The 21,688-nt window shown below is 38.7% G+C and overlaps 1 protein-coding gene across 1 annotated transcript in view; it reads left to right on the top strand.

Annotated features, from left to right (window-relative positions):
* The window catches only part of MYO3B (myosin IIIB), a gene marked incomplete at its 5' end in the record, with an annotated part of 324,483 nt that extends 303,510 nt beyond the window's left edge, over positions 1-20,973 (top strand). Inside the window, 3 exons of the mRNA XM_081142170.1 lie at positions 18,115-18,221; positions 18,596-18,642; positions 19,453-20,973. Of these exons, the coding sequence (XP_080998296.1) occupies positions 18,115-18,221; positions 18,596-18,642; positions 19,453-19,591 (293 nt within the window). The 3' untranslated portion in view covers positions 19,592-20,973. The remainder of the gene's footprint in view (positions 1-18,114; positions 18,222-18,595; positions 18,643-19,452) is intronic.
* Positions 20,974-21,688: the final 715 nt, after the last annotated feature.

Below are 21,688 nucleotides of genomic sequence, written 5' to 3'. Positions count from 1 at the left end.
TGAAATGAGTGAGAGATCTTGTTAGATACTCCAGAACACCTACAACCCTTTCTTAGCAGATCATGACACAAGCACCTGATATCTTCCTTCTCACTTTACAAAACACTCGATCACTGTCTTATAAGGACTGAAAGCTCCCACAGGCTGAGTGCATGAGAAGGCTTCTATCCTTGGTAAGGGCAGAGGCCCACAGAGAGCAACTGGGACCAAGACAACTCAGGGCAGCCAGGGCAGAGTCTGGTAATGGGGAAGAAAGGGCCATAGGCCAGCCTCTCTCTCCATCCACCTGGGCTTCTTCAGTAGCCTCCCGCCTGCTCTCACCCACAGTTTTTTCAAACTCCCACTGACTAGTCTATGTACCAACACTAGATTAATCTCTGTTAATTTTGCTCCCATACTTAGTAATTACCTTTCAGAAGCATGAAAACAACCTCACCAACTTTTGGTTTGGGGAGCTGAACCATCCAGCCTGCTGGCACTTAACTTCCATTCCTGTTGGGGACCTGAGTTCACACTGGCACTAATAGGACTTCACAACAGTGGTTGTTCCATTTGATATCTTAAGCTGACTTTCTCTAGCCTGCTTTGCATGCTGGTCATCACTGGCCACTGCCCCAAGCTCAGGTCACTCTAGTCACCCTCATGCTCTCATTGATTATCCCACTATTTTCTGGGTTTCCTCTCCTTTGACCCACCCCTTCTACTGGCCACCATTTCCCTTGAAGTCTTCTTGAGTGGAGCCCCAACCAGCAGAACCTGGGGATGGGGTAGGGAGTAGAGGTGGCATCTACATCCTGCTAACTTGCCATTGCTATCTATGCTTCCCTTGACCACCCTCTGTTCCTATCATCTGCTGACCTAATGTTGGTCACTTCACATTCAGTGAATAGGTATTTAATTTATCGTCCTCTTCATTCCCAAATCTCACCACCAACTAGAGTGATATTTCACAGCCATCAGTCTACCTAATTCCTAAACGTTATGGCTCCCTACCTTTTCATGTCAAGGACCTTTATCTCTTTTCCACCCACACATCTACTTTCATGGCTATACTTGACCATCAAGAGCTGCTCCCCGTCGAACCATAGTCTTCTCTCCTTCCAGCTCTCTCACCCCGATTAGAGCTGTTAGTCCACTGTCTTCCAAGCTCTGATGGCTTCTCTTCCACCTGCCTTCAGCCTACACTAGAGTTCAGTTACTCTGACAAGCACTCAGTCTTCCACCCACTACCCAGAACACCCGAGCTCCAGGTTAATCTTTCCTCCTCTGCCACTACACCCAAGGCCCTAAGAGTTACTGCTGAAAAGCATCCTTATGCAGTTTGATGCCACTCACAATATAACCATCTCCAGTCTTAGCTGGGCCTATAACTCTTCCCCCAATACTAGCCCTGGACCAGGACCATGCCCATTCCCTTTGGCATCTATGTCAAGCTTTCTCTGCTCCCTTCAATTCCCTCACTCTTCCACCTCTCCCACCAGTGTAGTGCAGGGAAGCAGTGGGGCATAATGAAAGGGGCCTGGGTTTTGGTGCCAAATGAATCCTGGGTACTACTCTCTGCTTAGTTGAGTAAACCTAAGTTAGTATCAACAATCTTTCATACTGAATCAGCAGACAGATCTTTTATGAACTTTTAGTGTGAGATTGGACAGTAGGCATCACATTTATTTTTTATCAAACAATTTATTTAAAAGAAACCTCTCATGTATGCCCTGGAACCCATAACTCTAATCAGTGCTGGGTTTCCATTATTTAAAAGTCATGTTCACATAGTCATACTTACATACCTAAGAAAATTAAAATTTTCCATCAGAACTGTCAAAATCAGCAGGAGCCCAACTACAGAAGTTTAAGGACAGTGTTCACCCATGCCTTATGTCCACAGTGATCTGTCTCTGGGGATGTGCATGCCTCTTTTGAAACAGGATTTATTCTGTGTAACTAGATCTTAAATGTGAACACTATCTCTGACAGGATGACCAATAATGGGTATAAATTTGTTCAAAGTTTAGGATAGGATGATTTAAAATTATCCAGATTCAACTCTCAGAATCTTGCATTTCTGCTGGTCTGCCAGACACTTTGATTACTTCTCCAAACGATGTCTGGTACCTGGATCAGCAGCCAATGTCACCCAGCTCCTCCCCAACTCTGCTGACCCTGAGTATGAGGGACTACAGTGTCCTAGATCTTCCCTGTTACTTTTTTCCACCCCAGGCATCTAGAAACTTGCCAGAAGCTTTTTGAGGATAATTTTCTACTATACATTCTTAACAATATCAGAGCAGTACATTCACCATTTAAAACAAGTACAACCCTGAGTTCTTTTCCTTGCCCTGGCTGTTTTGATATCAGAACTAAAGATACACCAAAGACTAATGTAAGAACCACATAATAATGAGCTGAAATTCAAATTCCTCTTATAAATTCAGTGCTAATATTAAATGATTAAATGATTCTTACAATGAGATTAGCAGTTCATTCTAAATTAGTATTGTAATATATCTTAAAGATCACATAGTAAGACCTTTTTATTCTGTAAGTCTAATAATCTGTGATCAAAGAAATAAAATTCTGTATTTTAAACATTTTTTTCTTTCTTACATATTTATAGATAAGGTGGAATGGGAGGGGAAACAAAAAGTCTAAAAGGAAGAAGAGAGAGAGAAGCACCTTAATGCATAATGTAAACTAAGTTAGTGACCAGGTTTGTGCAATTTATGACATCTATAACTGCCACCTCTTTGTACAAATTGCCTTAGAATAACCTTGGAAAGTGAGCCCTGGCTTGTTATTAAATCTCCATTATGTCAAAAATTACAACTTAAAGTGATCAACTTGGGCACAGCCTAAGTAAAGCTGCGTGGTTTTCTTTTTTTGGTCACAGATTGTATTGTAGTGTGTAGAACAGTTACAGGAGTTATTTGGCACGAACCCTGCCCCATACTTCAGGCCTCATAGATGCTTGTTACCTTATATCCAGCATGGATGTTCTGATCCCTAGCCACTGTCGAACCATTAGACAGTGTCCTGGGCTGCTCCCAACCCTGGAGCCAATGAATAGTCCATTATGGCTAGGGATTGACCTGGAAATGTGGCTACCTGGCCCTACTCTAAAAAAGGAAGGACCACTTTGAATATAATATCACTGTTCATGTTTGTATCTCCAAAAAAGGGTCTCCATGAAGTCTTTTTAGAAAAATCCAGCTTCGACAGCCTCTTTCCTTCCAGATGGTGCATGGAGCCAAGCCTGTCAGAGACCCTTAGTCTCCTGCTGCCTTTTAATGCTGCTCCTTGATTGCTAATGACCCCCAGCTGGACTGGCTCCCCAACCCATTTAACCCCTCTCTGCTGGGTCCTCATCTCACACAGGGTGAGAGGCAGTGAGAGCTGGAAGTGGGAAGGTGCCAAGTCAGCCAGGACCTCCCGCTCTGTCAGAGCTAGTGGCACGTTTCCCGGTGCCATCACGGATGTCCAAGATCGCTCCAGCGGAAAGCTCCGTTAATATGATTTTTCTCTATGTTGTCAGATAAATGCTACCAGGTTTCTGATTGTTAATATTTTATTCAACTAAGCCAAGATAAGAGAGCCTCTGAAAGAGTGTTTCCTTTAGGGCCCAAGGATTGAGGACTGCTGATACGAATCCCCTGAAAAATGCTAATTTGAAAACTTAAAACTAAATTGCACTATCTTTTAGTCTGGTCAAACTTAGTGGTCAGAGCAGCTCATATGTGTCAGTATACAAAGTCACTGCAAAGAAGCATGAGTGAAAGCAATAATTAATATCCTTGTTAAGGCCTAAGTCACTATATAACACAGGAGATACCCATTTTCAGATATGCTGGGAACAGCTGTATTTAATTTGGTTAACTTGGTTTGGTTTTTGTGACAGGCTGTATTGTGCTTATAGCTACACTGGTCAGGTGACCAAAGAGGGGGATTTAAAAGGTTAAAAAAAAAGTTGATGGCATTTATTTGTTGAAAGATCTTGAGTCCAGTGGAGAGATTCAGGTCTCTTATGCCCTCCTCATGACAAATAACTCTATTAGAATAAAGGGAAGGGGAGGGCAGGAGAGGTTGTCATTTCTGTTTATTGTTTCCATAATGGTTTTTCATCAGCCTCATATCAGATTGTAAGAAAACAAGGCAAAGAAATGTAGTAGTTTTGTATGACCCTGAAGAACGGAAGTCTAAACTCTTGATCTGAGCAGAGACCTGAGAGCTCACTATTTTTATAAATCTTTTAATGTTTCCTGAATAGTTGGCATATTTAAGTTTGTAGTGTACTAAGATTTTTTTCCAAAATGAAACACATTGTAGGAAAAACAACCCAAAAGTAATTGTTTTCTATTTAACTTTGTTTCCCCCCAAATCCTTCCTATTTTATTGACTTTTTAGAGATTAAAACTGAAAGAACCATTGATTTCACTTTTGCATCTCATTAGTTTAATGCAAGCAAAATCATACCTGTAATTTCATTTTGGTCTACTATACACATTCTTTACTGCTTCTTCCATATAAACAGGCACACATCTGCCATTCTTTTGTGTGTATAATCTCCTCCAAATCAAGTCATCCATACTAATGACTGCTCTCTCTACCTGTAAAAATACTTTAGAATTTATGACCCTGAGTAGGTGTTTGTACAGCTGTAAGGTACTAACCTGTACATTGCAGGTTTTGCTCACAGGTAGGAGAAGGCTGAGTAGATTAAATTTAAAATGCTGTCTTTTAGACTGTTAGTAACCTGATGACCCAGAAAGGGATTCAGATTAGCCTCCCTTGAGCAGTATTGATCTTTGATGAATCCTGTTAGAACAGGTTTCTGGTGTAGTTGTGGAGAACTTGTCCCCCTGAATCCTGAATGCATTTTGATTGGTCTTCTTTAAATTCCAACAAGCCTGTGGAGTCAAGGGCATTTATGTCCATTTCACAGATGGGGCACTAAGAGATCTGGAACTCTGTAGTCATTGCATCGTAAAGTTGGAAGGGACCTTAAAGAGCCCATTTTCCTGCTTTCACACTGGTTTCATGCACAAACTTCCATCAGGCACATCTCTCACTGCACCCAGACACTCACACATTGGGAAGGAGCATCACTCCCAAGAGAACAGTTCAGAGTCTCCAGGTAAGAACATATGTAATGTACCACACCACCACCCTCTGTTGAAAAACCACTGTATTAGTCCAACTCCCTTGTTTTACAGATAAAACATGGCAGCCCGGAGGGGTAAGCAACTCCCCCAAGGTCACACCAATGAGTTCCAGAAATACACCAAGGCTTTCTGACCCCAAGAACAGTGCTCATTTCACTACAACTTCCAGCCATTTGCACACTAACAGCAGGAACTGGATCAAGGCCCCCAACTTAGAGAGCAAAGCAGAGCTGGGGATATGAGTGCCCTAGGATCCCCTGTCACAAGGAATCAAAGACCCTGTCACAATTACTTTAGTAAAACCAGCACTATCTAGTGTCCCATATCCTCAAGCATTTAAAAAGTCATTTCAACCTTCAAAGATATTCTTTCATTCCATTTTTATCTGCTTTTACCCAGGACATTGTTTCCCAGCTCCCAAGTAGTTCACTAGGTGATTTGCATCTCATTAGGAACTCCAAAAATGACATCTCTCAGCCTGCTGCCTGGTTTATCGGGTCTGCTCAGCATCAGACCTGGGTCTTAGATTTTTCATGTGGACATTTTTGAAAAAGCTGAATTAATGATGTTTTCCCACTGGGTGCAGTTTGGGTGGCCATTTTGGCTTTAATTCTTACACACACACACACACACACACACACACACACACACACACACCCCTGGGCTGAAGTAAGAGAACAACCATTGTTGGGGAGGGTACAGATGAAGTCAGTCATCATGTGAAGACACCTGGATGAAAGGCAATATTGTGAGACTTCAGAATAAGCAGCTTAAAAACTCCTAGGGTCCTTTGAAAAGATAAACAAGATTGATAAACCTTTAACCAGACTCATCAAGAAAAAAAGAGAAAGCCCTGACTGAGTTGCTCAGTTGTTTAGAGCATTGTCTAGATATGGCAAGGTTGTGGGTTCAATCCTGGGTCAAGGCACATACAAGAATCAATCAATGAATGAGTAAATAAGTGGAGCAAAAAAAAAATATATATATATATATATCCCAAATGAATAACATGAGAAATGAAAGGGAACTGACAACTGACACCAGAGAAATACAAAAGATTATAAGAAAATATTATAAAAAACTATATGCCATCAAATTAGACAATTTGGAAGAAATTAATAAATTCCTAGAAACAGAGACTCTTCCAAGACTGAATCAAAAAGAAACAAAAAATCTGAACACACCAATTATAACCAACAAAATCAAAGTAGTAATAAAAAACTCCCAATAAACCAAAGTCCTGGACCAGATGGCTTCACAGGTGAATTTTACCAAACATTCAAAGAAGAAATAACATCTATCCTCAAACTATTACGAACAATTCAAGAGAGGGAAGACTCCCAAGCTCATTAGGATAAAGGCCAGCATTATCTTAATTCCAAAACCAGATAAAGACACTACAAAGAAAGAAAATTATAGGCCAATATCCCTGGTGAACATAGATGCAAAAATCCTCAACAAAATATTAGCAAACCAAATTTAGCAATACATTATAAAGATCATACACCATGATCAACTGGGATTTATTCCAGGGATGCAAGGTTGGTACAATATTCACAAGTAAATTAACATGTATACCACATAAACAAAATGAAGGATAGAAATCATATTTTCACATCAATAAATGCAGAAAAAGTATTTGACAAAATTCAACACCCATTTATGACAAAAACTCTCAGCAAAATGAGAATAGAGGGAACATACCTCAACTTAATAAAGGCCATATATGACAAGTTTATGGCTAACTTCATACTCAGTGGGCAAAAACTAAAGATCAGGGGCAAGACAGAGATGCCTGCTTTCACCACTCTTATTCATCATAGTACTGGAAGTCCTAGCCACAGCAATCAGACAAGAAGAAGAAATAAAAGGTATCCAAATTGAAAAGGAAGAAGTAAAACTGTCATTATTTGCAGATGACATAATGCTGTATATAGAGAACCCTAAAGATTGTCCCAAAAAACTACTAGAACTGATAATTGAATTCACTAAAGTAGCAGGATGTAAAACAAATATTCAGAAATTGGTTTCATTTTTATACACCAATAATGAGCTATCAGAAATGAAAACTATTTACAATTACATCAAATAAAAATAAAATACCTAGGAATAAATTTAACCCAGGATGTAAAAGACCTGTACTTGGAAAATTATAAGACACTGAAGAAAGAAATTGAAGAAGATGCAAATAAATGGAAATATATACCATACTCATGGATAAAAAGAATTAAAATATCTATACTTATCCAAAGCAATCTATAGATTTAATGCAATTTCTAACAAAATACCAATGGCATATTTCACAGAACTAGAACAAATAATCCAAAATTTTATATGGAACCACAAAAGACCCCGAATAGCCACAGCAATATTAAGAAAGAATAAAGTTGGAGGTATAGAACTACCTGATATTAAACTATACTGTAATACTATAGTAATCAGAATGGTACTAGCATAAAAACAGACACATAGATCAGTGAAACAGAATAGAGAGCCCAGAAATAAACCCACACCTATATGATCAATTAACATATGAAAGAGGAGGCAAGAACACACAATGGGATAAAGACAATCTATTCAATATATAGTGCTGGGAAAATTAGACGGATACATGCAAAAAAAATGAAACTAGACCACCTTCTTAAATCATACACAAGAATAAGCTCCAAATGGATTAAAGATTTAATTGTAAGACTCAAAACCATAAAACTCTTAGAAAAAAACATAGGCTGTAAAATCTTGGGCATTTCTCTTAGCAATATTTTTTCTGATATATCTCCTCAGGCAAGGGAAACAAAAGAAAAAATAAACAAATGGTACTACATCAAACTACAAAGTTTTTGCATACCAAAGGGAACCATCAACAAAACAAAATGACAACCTACTGAATGGGAGAAGATATTCACCAATGATACATCTGGTAAGAGGTTAATGTCCAAAAGTGATAAAGAACTCATACAACTCAACACCAAAAAAACAAACAATCCAATATAAAAATGGTCTGAGGGCCTGAATAGACATTTCTTCAAAGAGGACGTACAGATGGCCACAAGACATATGAAAAGATGCTCCACATCACTAATCATCAGAGAAATGCAAATTAAAACCACAATGAGATATCACCTCACACCTGTCTGAATGGCTATCATCAAATCATCAAACAACAAGTGTTGGTGAGGATGTGGAGAAAAGGGAACCCTCATGCATTGTTGGTAGGAATGCAGATTGGAGCAGCCACTATGGAAACAGTATGAAGGTCCCTAAAAAAAATAAAAAATGGAACTGCCTTATGACTCAGTGATTCCACTTCTGGATATATATCTGAAGAAACCCAAAACACTAATTCAAAAAAATATGTGCACCCCTTTGTTTATTGCAGCACTATTTAGGATAGCCAAGATATGGAAGCAATGCAAGAGCCCATCAATAGACAAGTGGATTAAAAAGTTGTGGTACATATACAAAATGGAATATTACTCAGCCATAAAAAAGAAAAATTTTGTCACTTGTGAGAACATGGATAGGCGTAGAGAGTATTATGCTAAGGGAAATAATCCAATCAGAGAAAGACCAATACTATATGATTTCACTTATATGTGGAATCCAAAGAACAAAATAGAAACAGATTCATAGATTTAGAGAACAGGCTGATGATTGCCAGAGGGAAGGGTGTTGGGGGTACTGGGAGAAAAAGGTGAAGGGATTGAGAAGTACAAAATGGTGGTTACAAATTAGTCACAGGGATGTAATGTACAGCATAGGGAATATATTCAATAATATTGGCATGATGCCAAGTAGGTTCTAGAAATACCAGGGGAAACACTTTGTAAAGTATATGATTGCCTATCCACTATGCTATACAGTTGAAATTAATGCAAAATAATATTGAATATAAACTGTAATTGAAAAATTAAATTAAAAAACTAGAAGCAGGAAAAGGGAACATAATGCAAATCTACTGCGTGCTATGCATACCTAGCTGACTGGTCATGAGTATGCACATGTTTCCATGTCCAAATGTTGCTGACCGGTCAAGAGATAACTCATGTCTGCACTTACATTAATTTAAGTAATTTTAAACACCTTTCTGACCAAAATAGCCAGACACACGAGTGAGTTCTGGCTTGAAATAGCCGGCAAGGTGTTAAAGCCAAAAGAAAGAAAATCCATGGTGACCTATTGCTGATTCTGTATAACTAATTCTAACCTTGTGCCTTTTGAACATTTTCAATTTGTTCCAACCCTCCTGAGATCCCAGAGTTTTTGCCCTACATTTGTGTTTTGCTTTAAAGAGAGTCCCACTTGGTCAGAATTGCTTTTCAGCTTTGACTTTCATTTATACAGCAAAACCTCCAGAACAGCCCTGAGCAGTATCATACCTCTGGAAACCAGAGATAATGTTTCCATGGTCAGCAAAATTGTTCTCTTGGAATAAGATAAATTTTTCCAGTGTCCAGGGAAATCAGTGTCTGCTTTGGGTTCAAGCCATCTGATACAGCTTCCAGAACAAAGCAAATATCTGACAATACTAGCCCAACGAGGGATGCTTGCCCTTCCTAAAATTCCTTCTGCCCAATCAAAACATCTCTGATCCTATGCCAACTTTTCAAGATGGCAGCTATATAATTTGCAAAATTGACCCAAATTCTTAGGAAAGGGTTAAATCTCTAGTTTTTCCAACCCTGGCTATAGATTAAAATCATCTGAAAGAGGGAAGAAGAGGCTCTTTTTCAACAATAACAATGCCAGGGCCATACCCATGACCAATTGAATTAGAATCTCCAACTGTGGGGCCAAGGCTTCCTTATGTTTAAAAAGCCCTTCAGGTGATTCTAATCTGCAAGCGGGGTGGAGAGCTACTCCCATAAAACCAGAATTACAGCAACCCTTAGGAGCACCTGCTCTGCCTTAGCAACATGCTCTCTCTTTTTTTTTCATTGTCTGTCGTCCTCACTAGGGCCCTACTTGAGTGATCATCATCACCAAGTTCAGACCTCTAGTAAGTGCTTGCAGGGGATTCATACTCATGTTTTTCTGACTCTGCTGCCTTTTTTTTCATATTTCTCAAAGTGTGGAACATGGGCCATTGGTGGTTTACAAGTTGATTTTAAATGGTGTGTGGATGTGACATTAAATGACTGAATCATGTAAAAGAAAATTCCTCCTTTTTCAATTCTCAGTTTAAATTCTTCAGATTAAGGTGAAAGTCATGGTGGTGTTAGTATGTCTCCAAGACTTCTCACATTTACTCACTTGTCTTTTTAACAAATCTTTTTAAAAGCCCAGAACATTCCGTGGGAAACAGGATCTAGCTCAGTGTGATAATACTGTTTTGTTTTTATTGTATTTACTTTATGGTTTATATCTATTTATGGCAAATGTTGCCCTTGCTTTTCCATTTACAGTAGTAAATAAAGTTTCATCTTTAAAGAAATGTATTTAAGTAAAAAAAAAAAAAAATGTCTTGAATATAGCAAAACATGTTTAATTGGTAGATGAATGACAGGAGTTTGAGAAAAACTTCCCTACAACATGCTAATTTTAAAAATAGGCATGTCCACACCTATAGGCAAAAACTTGTTCCATCCATTTTAGGTCGAGCCAGGACCTATGAACTTCGAGGCTGCTTCCAGCAAAAGTGGAATCCTGAAACGAAAGGGCTATTAAATATGCAGAGTAGGAAAGGGTGTACATTCACTCTCTCAAGTAATCAATGAAATGCAAATCAAAACATAAATGATGTGCCTATTGAACTGTCAGACTTTTTCTTATAGATGCTGTCCCATCTTTAAGAAACAGGTAATCTCAGGTACAGGTGGTAGAAGTATATTTTGCTACATACTTTCTGGATGGCAATTGGAAATACAAATTATAACTTTTAAAAATATATATACTCTTTGGGTAATAACTCCACTTGTAGGAATTTGTCCTGAGAAAATAATGTGGATTATCAAAGATCAGACTATGCGTATGTTCCTCAAAGTATTACTTATTATAGAAAAACCTTGCCCCAAATAGGAAATTATATAAATTAATCATGAATAGTCTATTAAATGAAATACCATACAATTAGAAATGATGCCATTTAAACTAATCTGGAATACAGATAAGAAACTTGTTCCAGAATTTGCAGTGTGAGGATGGGACAAGGGGCTAGGAAAAAAGATAGCTTTTCACTGCTTAACTTATATGTACATCATGCTCATTTATTGCTTTTAAAAATGCCAGCTATACTTTAATTTTAAAAAATTATAAAATAAAAACTTTTAAAAATGTAACTCTAAATGAAAGATACTTTTTTTAAAGTAGGTTAATATCATGGAAAAATATTTTTTACTTTATTGTTAAGTGGGGGGAAAGCAGTAACAAATGACTGTAGATGAATACTGATATTTTGGGGAGGGGAGTTAAAAGAAGTGAATGCATAGTCCCAGAAAAATATTGAAAGGATATTAAGAAAAAAGTACTAATGAACTTTGTTTTTAAGAGGCTGACTTTATCTCCCTCCTGTTTAAACTACGGGTTCTCCAGAGGTGTCCCAGGATAGAAAAGGCCCTCTTCCTCTTGGAAGCCTTGGCAATAATATCCCAACTTACAGAAGCAAAGAGTAGGCTGTATAGATAGAACAGATCTTAACAAGAATGGTGAATGGTTACCATTCATTCATTCATTATTTGTTGAGCGTGTGCCAAACCCTGAACTGTAAAATAGTTTCAGGGGAAATTATTACCACTTCCCTAACTAATAAAAAGAAAATTCCACATAGACAATTTATAACTCCACCATCTTCCACAGGCACTAATTTCACTCAGGGATGTTTTCTTTGTAGCAGTTTTGCAGTTTTGAAGAAGATTGTTCACGACATAACATAGCAACTGGGAAAATTTGTAGCTTTCCTTTCATCTTAGAAAGGAAGATCTGAATTACATGCACCCCAAGAGAAAAATCTCTCTTTCTGGTTGTGTTTGTATGTTTTACAAAAACCCACTGAATTCCTTAGTCCCTCCTGAAGTTAGACATGGTAAGGTAAAAACTTATAAGAACATTTCAGTAAAAGAACAAGCCTCATAATGGATGGCGTAGACCTTGGGATTTAGAATCAAAAGGCCTGAGTTCTAGCCGGCTCTGAAGGGAGACTGGCAGAGGGCTTCAAGCTCGCTAGGCCTCAGACCCCTCATATGAAAGAGCAAGGGGCCTTTTGTCACTAGGACATTGAGAAACCAGAATTCTCAGTTGGACTTTGCCTCTAACTTTGCTGTGTGATCTATTAATCTTTCTATGCCTCTGTTATCTCTTTGGGGTTATTTGTTCTTCCCAAAATGAAATGAAGTAAAGAAAAAGATACTTTGCAAAACAATATTTGCTACTTAAAAATGAAGTGTTGATTGGAAGAAACACAGAGCAGGAAAAGACAGGTCATCTCATTGGGAGCTATTTTGTGTGTCTACTGGAGTACCATGTAGCATGGTCAGCTATCACGGACGAGAAAGATCATTCAGTGACAGCTGGGCCACTGTCACCTCCAAATGCCCTGAGAACTTTGGTCAGAGAGATGCTACACCTCCCCTTATGTACAGAGGTGACAGAGCTCTGTAAATTAATTGCATAATTCTAAATCTATTTTAAATGCACCCCCTCAAGGAGCATATCTCATAACTCCATTTGGGATTTGCCATCTGTAAATCTAGAACACAGAACACTCTGTTTGCTTCAAGGGGATGTTTTACTTGGCAAGTGACTCTGAGAATGCCTCATCCACAAATGGCAACCAGATTGTAGTCAGACTGCTCAGAAAGTATCCATGTCTGCCGAGGCCTCCAGGGAAGGTGCAAAGGATTATGGCTCTCAGTGCGCTCTCTCCCAGGAACCCTGCTCACTGCCTGTCCATTCCTCAGGGGCTACAATTCACACTGCTCCACCAGGCGGGGTAATGGGACTGTATGTCCCATCCTGCCCTCCCTGTGGCTGCTCCTCCCTCACCGAAATCCTGCTAGGAAATTTACCAGGACTGGCACATCTGTAATGGGTGATGATAAGTGAAACACTAAGTGTCAGGGGACAGTGTTGGGAAGAGCATTTGTAGCCAAAATAGCCATAACTCAACAGGTCAAATAAAGTAGAAGAAGTTTCCTTCTTCATCTCTTAGACCATAGGAGAGAACAGAATGCCTCAGCTGTAACTTAAATTGTGCTTGACTCGGGGTTGCTAGATTAAGGGAGGAGAAAAGACACCCAGCTAGATTTGAACTTCAGATAAACAACCAATCACTTTTTAAATTTTATTTTTATTTATTTATTTATTTATTTATTTATTTATTTATTTATTTATTTATTTATTTCAGAGAGAGGAAGGGAGAGAGAGAGATAGAAACATCAATGATGAGAGAGTCATTGATCGGCTGCCTCCTGAACGCCCCCAAATGGGGATCGAGCCCCCAACCCAGGCATGTGTCCTGACCAGGAATCAAACCGTGATCTCCTGGATCATAGGTTGGTGCTCAACCTCTGAGCCATGCCGGCCAGGCCCAATCACTTTTTAATATAAGTATGTCCCAAATATTACACAGGATGTACTTAACACTAAAAAAGTATTGGTTATCTGAAATTCAAATTTAACTGGGTGCCCTATATTTGATCTGGCAATTCTAGCTTGAATGTACCTGCATGTTCAATAAAGAATACTGAAATATTAAGTTTCCAAACAAGTTGTTTGAAGTTATGTAATGAAGACATCAATTGAATTCAGCTATTTGTCTCTCACCAAGGGCTTGGCCAATTGTGTAGCCACAAAGCGTGATGATGTGGGATTAGAGAGAAAGGAGTATGCATTTCCCCAAGCTTCTGAAACTCCATCCAGATTTCTCTCATTTTCTGATATTTATCTCCAGTTTACTATAAGGTTCTGTGACAACTAAGAAAATAAAGGTGTTCAAGGTCTCAAATATGAAATCAAAAGGTGCAGGGGGGGGAAGGTACAGGGATTCTTGTAAAGGAAAGAGACCTATGTTAAATGCAAACTGGGATTCATGACAAATATACTTTCAAGAAGCACTATACAGAGGTATCCCCAAGGATTACAAACTGGAGTTTGGCTTGGCTTATAAACATTTATGTGAGGTTGAAATTGGTCATTTCAGAATATGAACTTCATTGTTTTCAGAGTAAATAACTCATATTCTAATGTGTATCTTCAAACTTGGAATGCTCAGTTTATCTACAAAAACTAGCCACTAAGCAAACTAAGTAATTTCCAGATAACCATACTGTTTTGTTAACTCATCAGCAAACTGGCTCAAAAGTCAACAGACAGGGCTTTGGGCTTCCATTCTGACACTCAAAGATTAGTCTTTCTTAGCTATAGTTTCTACATTTTTTGAAAGAAAGAATAATTTTCGTCCTACATGCCTCATTGATTTTTTTTTTGAACTTTTATCAGAAAAATCATGATGAACTTCTCAATGTGCATACATGTTTGGACTTAATCAATGTACTATATGCTATTTGTGTTCTGCTGCTTTTTCTGGATTTTGAAATTTCATCTATCAACACCATACCCATATTTATCCTTATTGATGCTGCCATGGTGCGATATCATATTTATATCTCAAAGTTAACTTCTCCCCAATTATTAAATACTTATGTTTCTAGCTTTTTTCTACTACAAAAAGTGTTATCATATCCATTTTCATGCAGATCATCTTTTTCTTTCTTTTGGTTTTACTTGTTGTTGGGACATGTTCAGCTTTTGTTAGGTATCATAAAGTCACACTTCAGGGGAGGTAGAGCCTATGGACTCACCAGTGTCCCTGGGGCCTCTCCCACACTGTCTTTTGACCTTTTGATTTATTCCAATTAATAGAAGGGCAGTAGCAATTTTTTAATTAAAGTTCTTTGCTTGTTTCATAACTGTATTTCAATATATATGAATAGTTGTCTGTCTTTCTCTTGATTCAGGCTTTCCACATTATGGATAGTAAACTTTTGTGGGTATATATTTTTTCATTTGTTTCTATCTTTCTGTTGCACTTCCTCTCATCTTAGTTTGGTTACTGTCCATCACACAGAATAATTTAATATAATTGAACCCATTCTTGTCACGAATGTCTTCTTCCGCAGTTTAAATTTTTTTTTATTCCTCACCTGAGGATATTTTTTCCATTGCTTTCGGAGAGAGTGGAAGGGAGAGGGAGAAAGAGAGAGAGAGGAAGAGAAACATTGACATGAGAGAGACACTTCAAGTGGTTGCCTCCCACACGTGCCAGAGACCGAGCCTGCAGGCAAGGTACGTGCCCTTTGCCGGAATCTAACCTGAGACGCTTTAGTCCACAGGCCCATGCTCTAACCATTGAGCAAACTGGCCAGGGCTTCTTCCACAGTTAAAAAAAAAATAGCCTATTTTATTTCCCTCTAAGATTTTTATGGGAATGTTTAAAATGTTCAACTATATAACTTATCTGGAATTTATTGTGGCCTATGAGAATCAAGAGGTGTATTGAGAAAAGTGAAAGATTTAGAAATTTTTTAAAAAATTAATTTGTGTCCAATAGCACTAGCTTATGGACTTAAGCAAGTCACTTAACGTCTTCAAACTCAGTGTCCTTACTAGACTGAAGACAGGGACTTTGTCTTATTTCTCTTTATCTTTTCCATAATACCCAGCAAAGTACCTTACACTTAGGATAAATGTTATAAATTCTGTATTTAAGTTGTATGTTTTGCATATTTCTATCAAATTATTCCAACAGCACTCATTGAATCATGATTCATTTCCCAATTATTTATTTGGTTGCTTAGGACTAGTCATGCATCAGTGACACTCAGATTTGTTCCAATGTCAAAGCACCTGGAAGTTGCAGCACTCTTTGTGAAACATCATGAAATATGGAGATATTAAAGTTAAAATAATGAAAATGAAAATTTGATGCTAAATCGGACACCAGCTTACACTGTTTTAGTAGAGTATAGACACCATATGATCAGCTACCAACTGTGTGTTTTTTAACTTTTGAGAGAAATTTTTAAATTGAGAAAATTCTATCCAATAATTTAATTCCTTCAAAGAGCCAGGTAAAGAACATCCAGCCATGAACAGCAAGTCGTTCAAGAGCAAAAGTTGAAAACCACAACTTATGTTAAGCATTCCCAGTTAAGAATATGAATGAAAGCCTCTGATCAAATGTAAATGCTATATAAATATAAAGTCCAGCTAAACCAGGCTGAACTGTAGCCGAACCCCAAAACTATTTAAGGTTAGTCTTTTGAGTTGCCAAGATTGAAATTCCTGTGACATTAGAAAGTCTAAAGGAGATAGATGTCAGATCTCCAGTGCATGTTCACACCAGCAACCTTAATTCTAGATACTTCTGCTTATTAATCTATAAATCAGAGGAGGTAACACAAAAGGGCCTTACAACCTTGTGTTCTACTATAGTAATGAATATGGATTTTGCAAAGCAAGAAGGAGATAGGTATGTTGGAACTATCGAAAAATAAAATCATTTCAATTCTGGGTTTCTTGTATTCTGAGGATGATACCCACTAATAGGCTGGAGTCCTGTCATCTGCGCAGAGTCCTGAAGATTTGGACAGGGATGTCTGTTAAGGCTACTAGAGCCCTCTAAAGCAACATCATTTTGCTGTGCTAATCAATATTTTTTCGTGGAGCTTACTTTTACTTAGACCTTTGACTTTTAAAAAGAATGTCTCTTGTTAAGAAAGATAATAATACTGTAGTTTTGTGTTTTCTTTTTACTGCTAGACAGAAGGTAAAAGATCTAGGGTTGGGTTCCTACTCTGCCACTTGATCCAAGATGAGTCATTCAACATTTTTTCTGAAAGAAAAAAGAAAAGTAGAATGGACAGTTCCTGAAATCCTGTATCATTCTAACAGTCTTGTTCAAATTTAATATGTTCCAATGCAAGGAAAAGAAAAATACAAAAGTTCAGTTTCCTTCATACTTTGGAAACTGATGATTCACCATTCAGAATGGTCCTTGCTGAGTCATTTTACACTTAGAAATACCCCCAGAATTTCCTTAAATAGTAGAAATCTCTAGTGAAGTCAAACTGTGACTACAAATCTCCAACTCTTTTTTATGAATAATTAGTTTATGATATGCACTTGGTCCAGAAAAGTGATACCTCTTCTCTAGATTATGACATTCATGAACAATATTCTATGCCAGCTGTGTGTGTGTGTGTGTGTGTGTGTGTGTTAACAAGAAGTTAGAATTGCTGAACCCTAATTCAGCTCAGTTGCCAAAAAGACAGTTGATTCCACAAAAATCATCTGCTTGGAAGGGAAATAAATCATGACTTCATTAACCTCCAGTGCACTCTCGGTCCAGGATTCTGAAATCAGGACTAACACAAGAGGCGGCTCCGTGAAATCAGGCAATCATCCTTTCCCCTTCTCTGCACTACCTCCAGAGACTGCATGGATCAATGGCATTGTTCAAAGCATTTCAGAAAATACTAGCTCAGGCCATTTTTCCTCCAAAATGTATCCCACCAAAAGGTTTGCTTCTCATCTGCCCACGAGTGTGTGTGCTCCAGATGTCTTTGAACTCTCACTGTCGGATGCGGTGCAAGCCATCCAGATTGCCTTCGTTGTCCTAACTGAGTTATCTCACTAAGAGAGCACTTTCCACTCTACAAAGGCTCACCACCAACCTCTCCTTCACCAGCGTGGACAAACCACCTTCTTTCTGTCACTCTTGACTGCTGATTCAGATCAGAAAGATGAAGGCGAAGTTAGACAGTGGCTCTTGTTTACACTCAGCTATCCCTGTGTGTTTGTTTTTTTGGATGGTATTTCTCTTAAGAATAGCAAAGCTCTAACGTGCCCAGTAAAATGGGACACAGTTTCTACTAAGTGCATTTATGTGAAGAGCAGTTTTTCACTTAATTTTCCACGCTCCTCAGATGGTTTAGAGGAAAGTTTTGCTGTCTTGTTGCAGGTTCAGAAAATGGTCTTGCACAGAAGCAGCGAACACCTCGCCGAAGATGTCAGCAGCCCAAAATGTTGAGTAGCCCCGAGGACACCATGTACTATAACCAGTTAAATGTGAGTTCAAAGTGGCCATAAAGCTGTTTCACTGGCTTTGTTTCCAGTTAATAATTCTGTTATTAATACCTGTTCCAGCCCCTCCAGCCCCACCCCCACCCTCTTATGCTCTCGTCTTGAACATGTGCTTAGGCTCTTTATCTGTTGCTTTCATGTCAGGATGTCTGCCTTCACGGTGAATAATTGATGTGGTTTATCAAAGACGAGCAAGATGCATGCTTCATCAGGCTCACTTGAGCCCTTTGATCAAAAAAATTATGCTGTGACTTCTGATATTATCAGCATCTGCTTGCATTCAACACAAAATCACTTTGAATTAAAAATTAACGACTTGCTGCTTTGCTTTGACTGTGTGTTCTTGGCCCTCTCCACAGGGAACTCTAGAATATCAAGGGAGCAAGAGGAAGCCAAGAAAACTTGGGTAAATATCTGTCTTCTTAGTTCTAAGCAACTGTAAACAGAAGGGGTCCTTTGTGATATTACAGAAAATGCAAAACTTTCCTGAGAGGCTTCTAAAAATATGCACTGGGGATAGCCCCACTATTATTGACATTGGAAACTACTTTTCACAGTAGCAAGTATACAAAACTTGAATCTATTCAGTTTGGAAAGGCTGGAATTGCGATCTAAAGGCAAATTTTTATTTCTCATCATTTTCTCAGGGAAGTATACTTCCCTCATAAGTAGATACATAACGGGTTGTATAAAACCCTCCAACAAACAAGATCGCTCCACACAGTGCAAATAGGTGGCTTCCCCCATATTACGCTACCCCTGGGCCTTAGAGGCACAGGACAATTTCCTCCAGTGGTTGGAGGATTCTGAGGAGTTGGAGCTCACTTAATTGTTAGCATCTCAATTGAGAATAGGAATGAGATAGGTAATTGGTACTAGTTTAAGAACTGGAGGAGGTCAGGAGGGGAACTTCCTTATCTAGAGGGAAGCAGATGGAGACAGACAAGGTAATTCACGTAAAACAAGCTGCAATATGATCACAATTTCCAGACGCCGCTAAATTGGGCCATTATCCGTGTGTGGCTCAGAGGTGAACGGCTTTGTGGATCAGACCCCAGTTCCTCTGTGTGGGAGGACCCCGGGCTACCCTAAGCTATCCTTTCCCCCCAGGTTTGCGACCCAGCCCTGTCCCTAGCACTCAAACAACGTTAGCTGCCCCAGAGATGACTACGGCATTTGTTTTCTTTTTCTGTTGAAACCCTTTTCTTTGTTGTAGCCAAGTCAAAGTGCTTGATGGTGAAGATGAATACTACAAATCTCTGTCACCTGTGGACTCGATCCCAGAGGAAGACAACCCCGCCCCCCCTTTCTTTTTTCCCTCATCCTCAGAAGGAGCATCCTCTGCTCGGCACTGAGCTGTCCTTCCTGCCCCTCAGGTCTGTTGAGGGTAAGAACAATCACGGTAATCGACTGGTTGTCATTTAATAAGAAAGCACTGCAATATGGTCAGTATCTTTGGACACACGCCAGAGCCTCCCTAAACAATTTTCAGATTCTTAACCTTTTTCTTCTATCTCCATCACCTTCCCCACATCTGCTCTGCAGCTTGAACTGAGTAATTCTTTCTTTTCTCAAACCATGAGTCTCTTGGGGACACTGAGTGCACCTCCACTACAGTAGTAACCATCATTCATGCCCCCATCTAAGAGGGTAGCAATCTCACCATCAGCCAGTTGTGAACACTAATCATATTTCTTCATTTTCCCCACACGTCCATCCATGCAGAATCTGCCCCTGTGAAAATCCAGGAGTTCCTTTCCTCCTCGCCTCTCCACAGCATCCCCTCCCCATTTGCTGTCTTCCCACCCTGCCCGCCTCTCCCCAGGGGCCGGGCTCCCTCGCTGAGTGTCTCCATACTGGAAGAGTTCACTCAAAGTCTCCTAGGCCAGGATAATTTTTTGTGTGTTTATAAGGAGAGGCCTAAATTTTTCATACTCTTTCTATAAGGCAAATGAACTCCTCTCTTGCTAATTATTATGCCGATAAAGCCTTTGACTCTTTACTCCACCTTGTCAAGATACCCCCATCATCTTAACAATAAAAGAAAGGAGTGAATTGGAAAGAAAATTTGGACCTGTCAGAGTCTGTGTCATGTGGCTTTGTAACTTTCCATTCTCAGGTGGGCTGTCTCCATAGGTTGTGAGTGGCTGCAGGAAAGCATCTTGTGTCAGCCATCTCTGTGTGCACAGAGCCTAGCACAGTGCCTGGCACAGAGTGGACATCCAGTAAATGCCCACCTTTGAATGAGTAGAGAGACTTAGTTATACAATATATCTAATAGGAAAGTTATGTTCAATTATGTTATTCATGATTAATCACTTTTATTACACCATAAGTTCCGATTTTTCATTCAAGGTTCGGCTAGTCTTATTGTAATGATGTTATACTGTATATTATAATACTCATTATGATTCAATACATGGAAAACAATATGTGAGATTTCTGTGTAATGTAAAAAACCTACAAGACCCTTTCCCTAGAACAGATGTTCTCAACATTTTTTTTTACGTTAAAATACTTGGCAGAGCCCTGCCAGGGGTGGCTCAGCGGTTGAGCATCCACCTAGGATCCAGGCCATCGGGGTTCAATTCCCGGTCAGGGCACGTGCCCGGGTTGCGGGCTAGAGCCCCAGTCGGGGACGTGTGGGAGGCAGCCGATCAATGACTCTCTCATCATTGATGTTTCTATCTCTCTCTCTCTCCCTCTCCTTTCCTCTCTCTGAAATCAATAAAGATATAAAATAATAAAATAAAATAAAATAAAATACTTGGCAGATAGTACACATGGGAGTACTCAGATTTTGAGAAAAATAAACTTGAGGAAATAGAAAAAAATTGTTTTCAGAATTTTAAGGGGAAGAGTCCTAATAAGCATTTTACGAACATAAATAATGAATTAAGGCATCTAAATATCTTAGAAATTATAATTTTACAAGAAAAACAAAGAGTCAATTATTCAATAGTCAAACTTTACTTTTTAAAAAATGAGTCTCAATTTTTTTCCAGATCTTCACCCCAAGGTGAAGGTTATGCTTTTAAGGTATGTAAGTAGAGCAGAAGAAACACAAATGAACTTCATTTTATTGTTTAAAAATAATATGTAGAATATATAGATTTTTAACATTATTAGTAATATAAGTAGTTTTGGAAATTTCACTTTTATCATTGATTTGTCTACTTTTGATTTGGTAATATTAGCTGTTTTTCAATCCATTGAATAGAAATGTTCATAACTTCCCACTAGTCCCTGTACAACGTAATTGTATACCTGCCTTATTTCTAATTAAAATATATCTATAAATAAAGTTTAAAAGGAAATAGAAGTAATTATAAAAATCATAATTCAGAAGTTCTGTAATAATTACTCATTGCCACAGCAATAACTCCTAACAGTACTTTAGAAATGGTGTTCACTATTAGTTACAACATAGATAAGGCAAGACAGACTGTAGA

The sequence above is a fragment of the Miniopterus schreibersii genome (genome assembly GCF_964146895.1).
Source record: "Miniopterus schreibersii genome assembly, chromosome: 7".
Taxonomy (NCBI): domain Eukaryota; kingdom Metazoa; phylum Chordata; class Mammalia; order Chiroptera; family Miniopteridae; genus Miniopterus; species Miniopterus schreibersii.
The sequence above is the reverse complement of the archived record's forward strand: the minus strand, read 5'-3'. Positions and strand labels throughout refer to the sequence as shown.